The following is a 16,437-nucleotide window of genomic DNA, read 5'->3' as shown; positions in this document are numbered from 1 at the left end:
TTTTTTTATATAACTATTATTAATTAAAAGATAAATCAATTAATTATATTTATACACTCATGATATAATATACATAATCATATAATAAATTTTTATCATGAAAATACTATAATATATTAATATTTTCTGGAAACTATAATATATTTTTATGATATTCAACATGTGAGAGTTAAAATTTCTAATTCATTTTATTTTTAAAAAATAATAATTTTTTAAATGATTTTTCAAAATATTTTTAAAAAATAATATATTATACTTATTAATATTTAAATTATTATTTTTTTTATTTTGGATTTGAAATATTATGTAAGTATATATGTGTGTACAAAAATTTACATCATAGTTCACATGTACATATTTTTATAGTTTTGTTGTTATATGAACTTATATTGGATGATAAGATATGGCAAGTCAAAGAATCACTTTAAATAATAATTAATGTAAATTTTAAATGTCTTTTGATTAAAATATTTTATATTTTATGAAAAAATTTATATAATAATGGAAATATCACGTTTACAACCTTGTATTCAATTACAACTTTCAAAAGAAGAATTAGAAAGTATTATAGATAAAGCTAAAGATTGGGCACTTATGCATGGTACTAATAAATATATTAAATTGATTTTTTATTATTATCACAAATGTATAATAATGATTTCAAATTTATTTATCAGGTATAAGTATGCGATCAAAAGTATCTTTTAATAAAAATCAAGTGCAAGTTTTACCATTTACTTTATTACCATCAAGCTTTCCTAGAAAAAATTTTGAGAAAGCTAAGAATATTCAAATATTATTAAATGAATTGATTCATAAAGTGGCACATAATAATGATTTTTTAACAGAAAGCTTAAAAAGGTACATAAGATTAATAAAATTATTTATTTACATATATATATATATATATATATATATATATAATTAATAGATAATTTTTATATATTTTATAGTACAATCGATGCAGATCCATTTACAGCAAAATTATTTAATATATATGAAACTGTATATAAAGAAGGATTTAGTCAAGTAAAATATCAATATAATTAATATGTATATAATAATATTTTAATTAATATGTAATAAATAAGTTTTAAAATATTTTTTTCTTATAGACATTAAGTCTTGGATTATTTCGATCAGATTATATGTTACATGAAAATCAGATTAAACAAGTTGAATTAAATACTATTGCAAGCAGTTTTGGAGGAATAGTTACTATTACTTCTCAATATCACAAGTAAATTTTTATAAAAATATTTTTTTATAAAATATAAAATTTATAATTTAATTAAAATATTTATTTAAACATGGTGTAATATTTTTTTAGATTTATTTTATCAGAATTAGGACATATAGATAAAATAAAGAATGTAAGTATTATATAATAGTATAATAAGTATCTTTTCTCATTTATTAAATATTTTTGTCTTATTCATTTATTATTTATATTTAGATTCCAGAAAATAATCCAATTAATGGACTTTGTAAAGGTTTAATACATGCATGGAAATTATATGGTAATAAAAAGTAAGTATAATGAAATGATTGTTAACTATATATAATTATTATATAACTATATATTAATATAATGCATATATATAATTAATATATTTTATTATAGGGCTGTAATATTATTTATTGTTGAAAATATTACTTATAATATATGTGACCAAAGGTTTCATGAATTTGAAATTTCTAAAATTAATCCTTATATTAAGATAATCAGAAGAAGTTTAAAAGATTTAGTATCTGAAGCAAAATTAGGATCAAATAAGCAATTAATAGTGTATGTAATTATATAAAATACTATAAAAATATAAATATAAATTTTTTTATTTTTAATTTTAATTATTTTAAATTTGATCATTAAATCACTTAAAATATAGAAGATATTATATACAAATATATATACAAGATATAGAAAGTATTATATAAATTGATTAAATACTAACAAATAATTATTATTTATCACATATTTTTTTAGTTTTTTTTATTTTTTAAATATATTTCTTAAATTTAAATAAAAAATTATTACTAATATTTTTTAGTGGAAATTTAGAAGTTTCTGTAGTTTATTTTCGTTCGGGTTATGAAGTTGAAGCTTATCCTACTGAACGAGAATGGCAAGTTAGATTATTAATAGAACGTTCTCAAGCAATAAAATGTCCATCAATCCATTATCATCTTGCTGGTACTAAGAAGGTAAATATTTAACTTTCTTTTATTAAATATTATAAAGAATATAAATTTTTTCTAGGTACAACAATCTTTGGCTTATCCTAATGCACTCAATATATTTTTAAAAGATACTAATAAAATAAAACAAATACAAGAAGTATATGCTGGACTTTATTCTTTAGAATTTGTAAGTATTAAAAAATATAAATAATAATATATAATATTTAAAAATATTTTTATATTGATATATATTCTAAACATAGAATAATGAAGCAGAAGAAATAATTAATAATGCTATAACAAATCCAAAAAAATATGTATTAAAACCACAAAGAGAAGGAGGTGGAAACAACATTTATAATGAAGATATAAAATTGCATTTCGAATCTATGAAAAATTCAAAAGAAAGAACAGCTTGGATATTAATGGATCGTTTTTATCCTCCTGTACAAAATAATTATATTGTACGTGTTCATAATGAGCCTTTTGAAGATAATCAATTACACTTTTCTGATGTTGTATCAGAACTTGGTATTTACGGGATTATTATTGGGTAAATAATAAAATATATCTCTGTAAGAAAATGTCTACATTATTATATATTAAATTATGTATTTATATAATTATTATAATCATGATTTTTTTCAGAAATCATAATAATATCATACATAATGAAGAAGTAGGACATGTTCTGAGAACAAAACCATCAAATGAAAATGAAGGTGGAATAGCAGCTGGAATTGGTGCTATTGATAGTCCATATCTCATTGATTAATATAAATAAATATTTATATTTTAATTATAAAAGTACAAAAAATTTATATTTTAAATTTATATTTTTATCGAAAATAATTTTAATAAAGAATGCTGAACAATAAATTTTATAATAATTTAATCCTAAAAGTAAAAGGTAAAGAAAAAACATTGCGATATAATTTTAGATATTATTGATTATTCAATTTTTATTTACATATAAAAAAAAAGTGTATAAATTTTTTTTAATTAAGTCGCGATTCATGTTATTAAATATTTATATAAATAACTATATACAGTTAGATTTTGGTTCTATTAATTTAATAATTGAATTAATATATAATTATTATATTAAATTAATATCTTGTTTATTCGCAGACTCTTCAGATTCATTATCCGATCGATCGAAATTAAGTATTTTTGTCATTTGTTTTTCATTCTTTTGTATTATATTTTCATTTTGATTCTAAATAAGAAATAGAAATTAATAGATATAATTTTTATTAACTGAATATAATGTAAAAATATTTTACCTTTTGTATATCTATTATTGGATTAACATATTCATGTTCTCCAGGTGGTAACCCCGAGATACAATTGAACGTGGGTGCAATTTCATTTCTTTGATCATACGATGGATTTTGAAAATGAATACTGCAAGTGAAATAAGAAATTTATATTTTTAAGTAAAAATTTCAAAAAAATATTTATTTATTCATTAATTTACCTGAGATTATTTTTCTTTGAAAAGTTTGGTTTGATTTTCTGGTAATAAAAATAGGCTGATCCAATTATTATGCATGCTAATACTGTTATTATTATACCAATTAATGTTCCGTTTTGATATCGAATACTTTCGTTCTTGTAAGTAACTAAGCTCGAATTGAATATAAGTTTTGTATTCATATTTTCCAAACAAATATTTTTAGAATCTTTTGGATATCCATTAGGACAAATACAAGCAGGACCATTATTTCCCAAAACACACATGTAATTACATTTATATTTCTCACAAGCATTTTTTCCTGTTTCAAAAGATAAAGACTTTAATTCATTATTAAAAAATAAAATTTAATGAAATAAAATTATTTTAAATAATTATTCAATTTACCTATAGGTTGTCTGATTGTATGAAAAATAATAAAATACTTGTTGATGTTTGAAGTACCAATAGGAATTGTTGTACATAATTTATCACCATATAATTTACATTTTCTTATTATATCAGTTCCACCCATCAACCAATATAAAGAATCCTCATATATATTAATATTCATAGCTTGATGTATCTATAATATCAAGAACAAAAATAATGGAGATCCCTTATTTAATATGTATATATTTTCTTTAAATAGATTATTATTTAATGACTTACACCTGTATTTAAAACTACAGCACGATTAGAACCATCTAAATTCGAAGATTCAATATTTTTAAAATGTGTATCTGACCAATATAATTTAGATCGTGTATAATCAATAGTTAATGCGAGTACAAGACCAAGATCAAGATGTACAATTGCTGTTGCATTATTGCCCATTGTATTGGATCGATATATTTTCGACATAGGTCTATCATAAAATGCCCAAAAAGTTTGACTCCAAAATAGCCATCTAGATTAAATTTTTTTATTATATATAGAAAAAGAAAAAATATTATAGATGCTATAGATGCCAAGTGTTTAAATCATGTATTCAAAAATTGTAGAGATTATATATGTATAAAAATATGATTACATATGATAAAATTTGAAAAATTATTTACGATCAAATAATATAATTTTTAATTAAACATACCCTTTTTTTGGTTCGACAGCGATAGAGATTACATGATTTTTTCCTGCGATTGACATTATTTTAGCACATTTCTTTTGTTCTAAATTGCATACCTAAATTATAAGTAATTAGAATTAAAAAATCTTTTTTAATAAAAATATAACATAAAATTAATATAAATTATAAATATATATATCTAATACGTGAATACTGCTGGAATAGTCATTATCATTAAAGTATACGTTATCGGTAATCCAATCAACAGCTAAAGCTTGCGGTCTGCCAAGACCGGTAACAGTCTTTCGTTCTTTAGTTTTTATATGTATTTTATTTATCATACCTAGCATTTCTGTAAAAAATAATAAAAAAATTATAAAAATAATCAAATTTTTAGATAGTATGTGTAAATTTGAATCAGAGAAAAAAAAAGATTAAAAGTTTTATTAATGAATAATTTATTTTATTAATGGATAAGTTTAAAAAAATATAGAAAAATAGATAGAGAAAAATTTAATTTCGTAATATTAATAATTTAAAGAATAAAGAAATGTATAAATAAATTTTAACAAAAAGAATTTATATTCTTCTTAAATATTTAAGAAGAAATTCTGTACAATTTTTAAATTTAACATTACCATTACTCCAGTAAATAGTATCTTCTCTTGTGTTCACATCAATACCATTTATTTCGAAATCTATTTCTTCGTAAATAAGTTCGATCGAATTTAAGTTTGATGACAATTTCCTAATATCAGTACCAGAAACAGTAATTATTTCCATTTGTGATCCTATAATAAATTATGATAAAAATTAATCTATATCAAATGCTTTAATATATTCATTTAATAAAAAATATAAATTATAAGGATATTTTTTATAATAAAAGAATTATAAAAATAAAATAAAACCTAAGAAATCAAATATTTTTTTACCTGCTACTTTGCATGAAATTTTATCACTTCGAATGACGTATCCCTCGTAACATGAACAAATAAAAGATCCATTAGTATTGTGACAAATTTGTGAACAAACATTTTTTTTACATTCATCGATATCTTCACAAGTTTTTAAATCGCTGCTCAAATGATATCCGTTTCTGCAAGTACAGACAGGACCAGTGGGTGTCTTGTGGCACATATTTGTACAGGGATTGTTCTTGTTACAAGAAATTTCTGTAAAAATGTTTTAAATGTGAATATATATATTAAAAAAATAAAATTAATGAATTAATTAAAAAATCTTTTAATTTTAATATCTTTTTATTTTTGTCAAAATTAGCAGAAAAAAAATATTTTCGGAAAAATATTATTTCGATTTTTCATATAATTAATTTTAATTAAATTACAAATTCATATAATTATAAATATAATAATTTACTTTTTAATAGTAATTTATAATTAATTTTTAAAAAATTCTTTCATTATCATAGTACATACCACAGTCTCCAAATTCGTCACTCTGATCTAAACAATCTATTTTTCCATCGCACACTTTGTTGAAGGGAAGACAGTTTCCATTGGAACATTTGAATTCTTTGCAATTAGAAATCATGTTGATACTGTTCATCCTCCAATTACTACCATCACAATTTCTTTCATCCGATCCATCGCCACAATCGTCGATTCTGTCGCATACCCAACTTTTCTCAATGCATTTCTTATTTTCGCAAATGTATTCTGCTTCGTTACATTGGGCGCAATCACGTTCATCATCGTTTTTTGGACAATTTTTAATTCCATCACATCTATAAAATGATATTAATAAAATGAATAATTTAGTATTTATTAAAAATTCAATTGAGATTTTTTATTAAACAAATAAATAAATTATGTTTATAATCTATTTATTTTTCTTCCATTTTTTTGAATTAATAATTCTTAAGGATAACAATACTTGCCGCTATAATTTACAATGTATGTCTTTTTTATAATTCATGCGTATGATTTTTCATTGTCTGACTATTCATAATTTTTTCATCATCGATTGCATTATCGAATTTTATACTTCTTTATTTCTATAAATTATAACGACAAACTATTGTAATTATTTATCTGTATTGGATTAACATTTTTTAGCGTGAATAAAAATTGTTTTTGATAACTAATTAATGTCTCAATCGTGATCAATTAACGAAACATTGCAGTTGTATATTAAATAACGCGTATCATTACTTGAACCTTAAAAATTACCTAAATTGTTTGGGAAGACATAGATCCGAATCGAAGCATTTATATTCATCCGCAGTACAATTGATATAATTATTTCTACTTTTATCATTACAATATTTTTCATCGCTATCATCTTCACATTCACTAATTCCATTGCACTTTAGAATTAAATCAATGCAACGACCGTTGAAACAAGTAAACATTTCGGATGGACACTTCTTTCTTTGGCATGTTTCACTCTCGTCGGAACCATCTGGGCAGTCAACCTTTGATCACATAATTATTACATACTTATATTTTAATACAATAATATTTTAAAACAATATTTTATAGATTTTATACTTTGATATAGAATTAATATAAATATTGTCAATTTATTTCTATGTTATATTGAAAATTCATTTATTTCATATATTTGTAATTTTTTAATAAAGAATTTTTAAGAATATTTATATAATTATACATATTTATATATATGATATTTTATTTGATTTTTATTCGTGAAATATATTAAGTCTATTTTATTTTTAAAAAATTGGAACATTTTATAAAATATCTCTTATTTTTTATATTTATCTCCTTATATTAAATAAATAAATAAACTATACAAAAATTCTAAATAAATAATTCTAAAAAGTTAAACACTAACTACATATATATTTGAATTATTAAAATTTAAAAATTTAAAAAGTGAAATTAATCATTTTATCTTTTAAATAATTTATATATATTTATATATATTTTTATATATTATATTTTATATATTATATATATTTATATATATTTTTCTATTCTATATTTTATTATTCAATAATTTCATAGCATAAGTAGCTCATAGATCCATTATAAAAAGAATTTGCGATTCGAAAACAAATGCATGAAGCTTAATATTAGAATTCAAACGATTCAATATCAAAAAAAATATAGAATTCAAAAAAATATCCAATGAATAAGGTTAATAGAAATTCTAGACTTACCTCGCCATCACATTTCCACGTTTTAGGTATACAAGTCCCGATTTCACACGCGAAGCTATCGTTGTCGCACTTGTGTTTGTTACAATTGAGTTCGTCAGAAAGATCGGTGCAGTCATTATAACCGTTACACACGAGATATTTTGATATGCAAGCTCCTTCGTGACATTGAAATTCATCTGAAAGATATTACAGTCATCATGAATGATTGTAAGCCAGATAATATCATATATGCCTTTATTCAAGCTACGTATGATATCGAATATCGTTTTTCGATGTTTCACTGTAATAGTTTTATTTGCTTCGATCATGCGAGCTTAACATTTTTTAGCGGTTAAATAAATTGTCCGTAAAAAAATCGAGTGGAGACCTTAATAAATTCTAAATAAGATTGTTAATAGGTCGAAAATTTTTTCTTTTTCATCTCTATCTTCGAAAATCGAATTTCATAAAAAAATCGAAGTAACACAAAGAAGTAAAGAGAAAATGATTTCGATATTTCAATCGATTAATTCAACCTTTGTTCGACTTTTTAAAAAATCGTATAATATCGATCAATATAACTTAATATGCTACGATTAATCTAATTCGTGTGTTACGATTCAAGCAAACAACAACACGATGGTTTTAAAGAATGTTAATTTATTGATTCAGATAAATATACGAGCTATTTAATGGTTTCATTCGATTATATCTCGATTTGTTCTACATTGTCGTTATTTATATACACAGTATATAATTTATCGCTTTTATAATTTGTTCGCTAAATATTCAAACAGTTTTGTTATTGTAAATAATGAACACGTTGTAAATAATATTTAGTAAATGTTTGGATTTACTGGAGTCGCATTCCTTTTTAACGCAGCCTTCCTCATCCGAACGATCCGAACAGTCATAGTGGGAATTGCAGTATTTCGATTTGCTTATACATTCGCCGTTTTTACATCGAAATTGATCTTGGTGTTTGCAAGTGGACCAGTGAAAATCTTCGCAAAAACTACTTGATTCATCTTCTCCGCTAGGACAATCTATGGTTCCATCACATCTGAAATTGTTGCAAAATTTTTGAGGTTATGATATATCTAAATATTTAATGGAATTATATAATCTTTTCTTTTTTAATTTCAAATTCATTCTATAGTTCGTAATAAAAACAAGAAAATAGTAAGTATAAAATAATAATGGATTATTAATTAAAAAGTAACAAGTGATTATATTTATATGTAATAAAAATTATTGGCAATCACGATTCTGCAATATCGCATTATAATGTTGCACCTTTGATCGGATTTTATGCATTTATCGTGTTCTCCGCATTTTATTTCTCCAGTATTGCACATAGTTTGAGAATTACATTTTCGATTATCTATATTCAACATCATGTCAGGTGGACAAGCGCAAATCTAGAAATTTTTGAGAATCGTAAATATAAAAATAATTAAATATTAGAAAAGTTGTATTAATTGAAATAGTTTTAGACTTACGTATGAAGAAGGATTATTAGATAACAGGCACACGTGGGAACAGTTTCCGTTATTTTTACGACAAAGATGTTCCTTTATATATGTTTTGTGCATACCTATTAATTGCATTTTGTCCAAATCTTCAGGCGTTTCTGAAGAATGAAAGTTATTTTGATTTTCTCTATTTTCTTATTTTTCATTATAATATTATCTTATATTTCATTATAATAAATTGGATCATAATTAACTATTAAATATTTGAATGTATTATTAGTAAAATATATAAACTTGATCAAACAGTGTATGAAAAATTGTTTGTCAAAAATGATTATATATATTTTTATTGAATTATTGAATTTTTGTTAATAGAATGATTGTTTATTAATCATAAACCATAATTAATGAATTCTTTAATTTTATTTTAATAATTAATAATTTTCAAATTTATTTTATTAATTTTAATATTATTTATTTTTTGTTTTTTTTTTAATTATGTAAATGAAAACTATTAAATATTTTACTCGTTTTGTATCACTTACGTAATGTAATACGCTTTTGATATTGCTTCGTAATGGTTTTGCTAGTCCAGTACAATTGATTCGATTTGTATTGCGTCCAAAATAAATAATCACCAAGAACAGCGAGACTCACAGGTTCTGATAAACCAGTACGCAAGATGTACGTTTCGAAACCTGAAGAAATTATTAATATTATTATTAATATTATCATTTAATATCATTTTTAATATTATCTTTAAATAATAATAATATTCATGGAAAAAATTATTTTTTTGTTTAAAAATTTTTAAAAACAAATTAATTGTGTTACGAACTTTTTCTTATCTAAATTAATTTTATCAATTTTATTTCTTTTTACGATTGATAGAAAAAATTATTCAAATATTTTAGAATTAATTTAACATCTGTGTAGTTTTATTTTTGTGGATTTATCTCATCACGAAAATGCAGACCTGGAATGGTCGTGCTACCGATGCGACCGGAACCTTGGTCACTCCAAAATAATTGTTTGAAATCTCCATCATAGGATAAGGATATCTTCGGTCCAATTAATACAGTTTTATTTCCTACGATTGTGATTTTCGGTCCAAGTCCATTCATATTCATCAAATCTATATGGTATAATCCATCGCTTCGAAATACGACCATCATGATTCTGGAACATAATTATATAATATAACAATATTTTATAATAAATTCCATTCTTTTATAAAAATAAATTAATTTAATATAATTAATATTTTGATAAAAAATTTTTAAAAAGATTTATTATTAAATCTTATAGATTTATTAAAATTAAAAATTGTATAACTTTTGCATGATATTGATGTTAAACAGATATTTTTAGCTAGGAAAATAATTACCCTTCTTCAGGTACAAGCGCAATGTCGTAAGGTTCATCTTTGAAATAGAAAATAGTTTTCTCTTTGCTATTCAGACTATGGACTTCAATGGTTTTATGCTTCACATCTGACAAATATACATTATTTCCAACGTAATCGAAATCCATTCCGCCTAGTATTTCGTTTTCGATAGTTATTATGCTCTTCACTTCACCAGTATGTGTATTCAAATGGAAAATGGTATCCGTCAGTTGATCACTGGCTAGTAAACCACCTGCATTTTTGTTTTATAATATTACAAATAATTATTACAAAAAAGAAAGCACAATTATAATATCATATTATAAAATTATATAAATAAATTATAACTTTTAAAGATTATATTTAATGAAATGATTAAATTTATAAAATAAAAGAAGAAATTTATAAAGTAATAGAATCGACGATAGATACTTATAAATACTTATAGATAAAATATATTAAAAATATAAAATATGAATATTATTATAATTAAAAATTTATCAAAAAATTATGATTTGTTTATTGATATGAGTAAGATATTTGTTAATGATCAATTATTAAAACTGTACCAGTAAGAGGATTATAAGTAATTGCAGTAATGCGTTTCAGCATGACACTTGTCGCCATTTTTGGTTTTCCTAATAGTTCGTGATAATAATCTATAAACGTGTTTCCTGCTGCGATAATCAAGTGCATTTTTTTTTTTATCGCTGAAAATTATTTCATTTTTATAAATCAAGTTTTACTTGATTTTTTTCATGTAAATGATATACATATAGTGGTACAACTTACCACGACATGTGTGATTGTCATAATTCAATTCTTTGTCCAATGAGCATGCGCAAGTGTAACCATTTTGTGAATTTAATAAGCACAATTGGGAACAAGGTTTCGAATTGCACGGATTCGGTATCTAATTAAATTAGAAAATTAATATTTTATTTTATTCTGTAAGTAAAATGAGTAAAATTATGAATAAAATTACTTTTGGTTTCAAAACGGAATGGTATATGTGTATGCCATAAACAGTATTATTTGTATTCACTAAAGTTTGCCAATCTTTTCCAGTGAATTTATCGCAAGATTGTATAGTATTAGATATCCAGTCGCTCCAATACAATTTGTTTTCGAATACAGCTAATGAAAATGGTTTTTTTGCTATTCCTTTTAATACAATCTAAGGAAATAAAAATAAAATATGAAATTAAAAATTTAATAATTGTGTTAACTATCAGTTTTAAAATAAGTATTATGAATCAAATTAAATCATTCCTAATTTTATTTAATGTTTTATTTATGTATTTCCAATTGTTTCGAAAAATAAAATGTACCCTTCGATCTGTACCATCCAATTGTATCGATTCGATCACTTTTTGTTTAGTATCTATCCAATACAATCTATTGTTCGGATAATCAATAGATAAACTATTTGGCCATTCTAAATCTTGATTGACTAATACGGTGATATTTTTACCATCCATTCCTGCCATTAATATGCTTGAATTCATGCCCCATTCGGTCCAATAAAATATACTTGAAACACACAATTATATTATTTATTATATACTTAAATATTTCATATTTTTCTTAATGTACTTAAAAAGATGAAGATATCGAATTTCTTAAGAAAGTACTTACCCATTGGATGGTAACAAAGCAAGGCCTCTTGGTTTATCTCTTCTTTCCTTGATTATAACAGTACAGTAAGAACCATCATTGTTGCAAACACCAATATGCATATAACCACTGTCCGTAAAATAAATATTATCTGTTACCCAATCTACTGCTATATTATCAGGACTATTCAAACCTTAAAAAAAATTAAAAAATATAAATATAAAAAATATAATATATAAAAAAATAAAAATAATAATAATAATTTATATTTAAATTTTACAGAATATACACATGTTAAATGTATAAATATAGAAGTCTGTTTCTGCAATAAAGTGTAGTAGATAAAAATTGAATTAATCTCAAATCTAATCTTGTGTAAATTTAATATAATTTAACCTGTTGTAACAATAATTTCTCGTTGTGAACCATCTTCCAAACTTTTGATTATTGCTTCGTTTCCATTCTCGATGTCGGACCAGTATATATAATTTGCATCCAAAGAAACAGCGACGGCATGTTGCAAATTTCGAGATATCGGGAAGTATATTTGAGAATCAAGATAATAGCCATGGATTTCTGATTTAATTGAAAATACCATAGTAGCTTCGCCACCTACGGATAATCAATGAAAGGTAATTTAATTCCAAATAGATGAAATTTTATATAACAAATAAAACAATTGTATTTTTTTTAAAATAAATTTTTAGAAATATAAATGATTTTTTTATGGAATAGAAAATTTATATAATAAATTAAAATTAAATTTTTGTAATTATTTACCTTCAGCTTTACAAGTTTTCTTGTCATCCTGCATAATGTAACCAGGCTGACAAAAACATGTGTAAGATCCAGCATTATTGATACATTGTTGATCACAAATTCCATAATTCTCGCATTCATTTATATCTGTAATATTCATATAATTTTCATATATTTTATTTGTTTATCTTTTTGCAAATCCAAATTAGATCTGAATATTTATATATAAATTTAACTGAATAAAAAATATATTTAATCAATTTTCAACTTTTACCTGTGCAAGTTTGATTATTCATTAATTTATAACCAGATCGACACGAACATTGAGCACCTTTAGGTGTTTTCCTGCAATTGTGTTGACATTTTGCTGTCAATTTGCACGATGCATCGGCTACAATTTAAAGTAATTTTGAAATTTATTTGCAAATCACAAATATAAAAATTATCATCATTCATTGATTGATAGAAATAATATTTTTTTTATTATTATCATTTACCCTTTTTACACGCATCTAGATCTTCATCCGAGTTATCGCCACAATCATTTTTCTCGTTGCAGGTTGCATTCAAAAAAATACATCTTTGATTCTTGCATAAATATTTATCGTACTCATTATTGCATTTCTCGATGGATACTATATTGTTCTCTATGGAATATTAAATTGTAATAGGAAAATAATAATAAAACTTGTAAAATATAGTGAACATTCAAAAAATTAATACACATAAAAATTTATATCTTATTATATCTTATCATTCAAAAAATTGATACACAAAAAATTTACCACATTTTTCTTCATCACTTTTATCAGGACAGTCTGGTACACCGTCACAAACCCATTCGTTTCTTATGCAATGGCTATCTTTGCATCGGAAATGGTTGTTGCATTTTAGCTGTGATAATAGAAAAAAATATCAACCAGATGAACATTTATATTTTTATATAATTTTCAAATATACTTATATTAAGAAAAGAGTACTTTATCCTACAATTTTCCTATCTAATAATAATCTAATCAATTGTAAAATGATGAAATATTGATGAATAAATGGAAATTATTTACTAATCGTGATAAACATCTCTTCAATTCATAATTTCAAATTACAAATTATTTACAATTATTCGAATATTTAAACGATATTAATTAATATCTATCTATTCAATATATTTTATTCATTCTTGAGGTATTAACAGAAGAATCGTTCTTCTAAATAAATTCAATATCGTTGAAGAAAGATCTTACTTCTTTCACGCAGCCAATGTATTCGTCGCTTCCGTCGTAACAATCGGATTTCGCGTCGCAAAATTTCTCTTCCGGTATGCAAGAATGATCGGCACATTGGAACTCGTCAGTTGTGCAACGGATCATTTGAAGATTTGTCTGAAACAAAGGAATCGAATTTTAATTACAGAATAAATCCAGATATATATTGGATGAAATATTGGATAAATGAAAATAATATATAAAATATATAAAATAATATATAAAATAATGTATAAAATATATAAAATAAATAATATATAAAAAATATTGTATTTTTATCAAATTAAAAAATGAAAAGGAATAATTTCATCTATTAAATCCATTACATTCATTTTTTAAAAAGTTTTAAAAAATTAAAAGTCAAATTACTTAAATATAATATTTATTGTGATCTTTTAACGATAATAAATTAGAAAATTTTGTTATTAAAAAAAAAATATATAAAATATATAAATTATCGCTTATTACTAACTTATTAAAAATAATCGTTATTAAAATAAAAATTTATAAATTGGATTTGTTGTGTTAATTCTATCCTACAAACAATTTAAAACATTAATGTATTTAAATTGATAATTGATATATTACTTCGACGCCATTGCAATCCATTTCATCGGAATTGTCACCGCATTCGTTTTCTCCATCGCAGCGGAAGAGAGATGATATACATTTTCCGTTCTTGCAATGGAAAAAATCCGGCGGGTCGCAGCGGATAACTTACAATTATGAAAGAAAAAAAAAAAAGAAATTAAATTAGAATACAATTTATTGGTTATTTTCATTTTTAAAAAAAATTCGTTTAAAAAAAAGAAAAAAATTCACATTTAATTCTTTTAAGAAATATTTAAATTTAAGAGATATCAATATGCATCAATTTTCTTTAATTCCAGATATATTTTCGTATAACCAACTTTACCTGTGGTATCGATGCTCGAGCAGCAGAAGTTGGTTAAAATGAAGAACACGAATAAATTGCGAGACATAATCTGAAATAATTTTTTTCTCGAGTAAGATCACCTTTTAAAATATCGAATTTGAATCAATCTTTTTTTTTTGGAAATTTTCTATCGATAATATTCGAATACGAGAATTATTAATATATTTTATCAATCTTGAAATTTAATAAATTAAAATTCTATCAAGCTATATATTAAAAATATTTCTCTATTGATACAAAAAATTATTATTAATAAAATTCGTGTCTAATCGTAATTATTTTTAAATAATACGATTTTGTTAAACTATTTTAGTGGAAGACTGATTGAGTGATGGCAATTTTTTTTTTATTGCCAATATAAAAAAGTTGGCAGACTTTAAAAGTTTCAATAATGCTGATAAAGAGATATAGTAGAATACGAGAATTAAATATCAATCGCTCGTCAAGGGGTAATACAGTATCATTTTTCGTTACAAAATCATTTGAACAGCATTGGTATCATTTTTTTCTGTAGTTTCTATTCTTTACATGAAATCTTGAAGATTATGCATAAATGAATAATAAGCAGAAAAATGAAATACGTATATTTAATTTCTCGATATTCTAATAATAAATATAACTCTGAATAGAAATAATTTATTAATAATTGTATTTTCTATTTTCTTAATTTTATTTCTTTGAAAATATAAATGCAACAAAATTATAACGTTAAATTTATAATTCTCGAATGAATTTTTTTTTTCTAATAAAGTATCGATATTCGATATACTCACAAAAATTCTTCACAATATATGTGAAGAAACGAGATAGAAATTAATATCTCTATTTAAATTGTCCTAACGGAGTTTCTACAAGTTGTATCAAAATCCACGAGTCCTTACCACTACGACTGTTATACAAACACTAGAGGACGTTACACAGAACTAACTAAAATTATATAGTGGTTGAGATACCACATATAGGATATATCGAGATACATATATTCACATTGTTATGAATGCTTCATCATTAATACAAATTTCTTAATTTCAAATTGTTTTAAACGAGATAAAATTTTAAATGTAAAATGTATTTTTATCTGTATGTTTGATATTAAAATTGGTATAAAGAAAATAATTGCGTTAAAATTAAAGTAAAATTAAATGTCTGAATAAAAAAAAATTT

The 16,437-nt window shown here is 22.9% G+C and overlaps 2 protein-coding genes across 3 annotated transcripts; one reads left to right on the top strand and one right to left on the bottom strand.

Moving 5' to 3' along the window:
• Window positions 1-366: 366 nt before the first annotated feature.
• Window positions 367-3,048, top strand: LOC122715632 (glutathione synthetase-like). 2 transcript variants are annotated; one of them, XM_043937958.1, is made up of 11 exons: window positions 367-601; window positions 678-861; window positions 954-1,029; window positions 1,116-1,240; window positions 1,331-1,373; window positions 1,457-1,530; window positions 1,625-1,789; window positions 2,052-2,205; window positions 2,261-2,368; window positions 2,445-2,734; window positions 2,830-3,048. In XM_043937958.1, the coding sequence occupies exons 1-11, from the start codon at window positions 502-504 to the stop codon at window positions 2,954-2,956; spliced, it is 1,446 nt and encodes a 481-aa protein (XP_043793893.1). In that variant the 5' UTR covers window positions 367-501; the 3' UTR covers window positions 2,957-3,048. The 2 variants fall into 2 exon arrangements, with proteins under 2 accessions (XP_043793893.1, XP_043793904.1); XM_043937969.1 differs by having other exon boundaries at window positions 2,445-2,756; window positions 2,830-2,967.
• Window positions 3,049-3,205: 157 nt separating this feature from the next.
• On the bottom strand, window positions 3,206-15,319 carry LOC122715639 (vitellogenin receptor). The gene is made up of 31 exons (XM_043937982.1): window positions 15,253-15,319; window positions 14,925-15,052; window positions 14,316-14,453; window positions 13,857-13,965; window positions 13,569-13,718; window positions 13,346-13,462; window positions 13,093-13,218; window positions 12,709-12,924; window positions 12,334-12,505; window positions 12,027-12,228; window positions 11,681-11,872; window positions 11,488-11,608; window positions 11,265-11,405; window positions 10,696-10,948; window positions 10,285-10,487; window positions 9,854-10,006; window positions 9,336-9,466; window positions 9,130-9,254; window positions 8,691-8,896; window positions 7,855-8,030; window positions 6,899-7,143; window positions 6,146-6,453; window positions 5,642-5,881; window positions 5,345-5,497; window positions 4,913-5,058; window positions 4,731-4,822; window positions 4,310-4,547; window positions 4,046-4,223; window positions 3,662-3,959; window positions 3,468-3,588; window positions 3,206-3,400 (listed from the first exon to the last, which is right to left on the bottom strand). Exons 1-31 carry the CDS (start codon window positions 15,317-15,319, stop codon window positions 3,281-3,283), a joined length of 5,265 nt encoding a protein of 1,754 aa, XP_043793917.1. The 3' UTR covers window positions 3,206-3,280.
• Window positions 15,320-16,437: the final 1,118 nt, after the last annotated feature.

This window comes from Apis laboriosa, unplaced genomic scaffold, assembly GCF_014066325.1.
Source record: "Apis laboriosa isolate Shangri-la unplaced genomic scaffold, ASM1406632v1 scaffold112_cov148, whole genome shotgun sequence".
Classification (NCBI taxonomy): Eukaryota; Metazoa; Arthropoda; class Insecta; order Hymenoptera; family Apidae; genus Apis; species Apis laboriosa.
Note: the sequence above shows the minus strand (reverse complement) of the source record. Positions and strands in the feature narration are given on the sequence as shown.

Coding starts and splice junctions, on each gene's coding strand:
- LOC122715639 (XM_043937982.1), bottom strand. CDS start 15,319: ATGTCTCGCAATTTATTCGTGTTCTTCATTTTAACCAACTTCTGCTGC. Junction 13,463..13,568: donor TCTAGATGCGTGTAAAAAGG/GTAAATGATAAT, acceptor TTTAAATTGTAG/CCGATGCATCGTGCAAATTG. Junction 11,609..11,680: donor ATTCCGTTTTGAAACCAAAA/GTAATTTTATTC, acceptor TAATTTAATTAG/ATACCGAATCCGTGCAATTC.
- LOC122715632 (XM_043937958.1), top strand. CDS start 502: ATGGAAATATCACGTTTACAACCTTGTATTCAATTACAACTTTCAAAA. Junction 2,369..2,444: donor GACTTTATTCTTTAGAATTT/GTAAGTATTAAA, acceptor TTCTAAACATAG/AATAATGAAGCAGAAGAAAT. Junction 2,735..2,829: donor ATTTACGGGATTATTATTGG/GTAAATAATAAA, acceptor GATTTTTTTCAG/AAATCATAATAATATCATAC.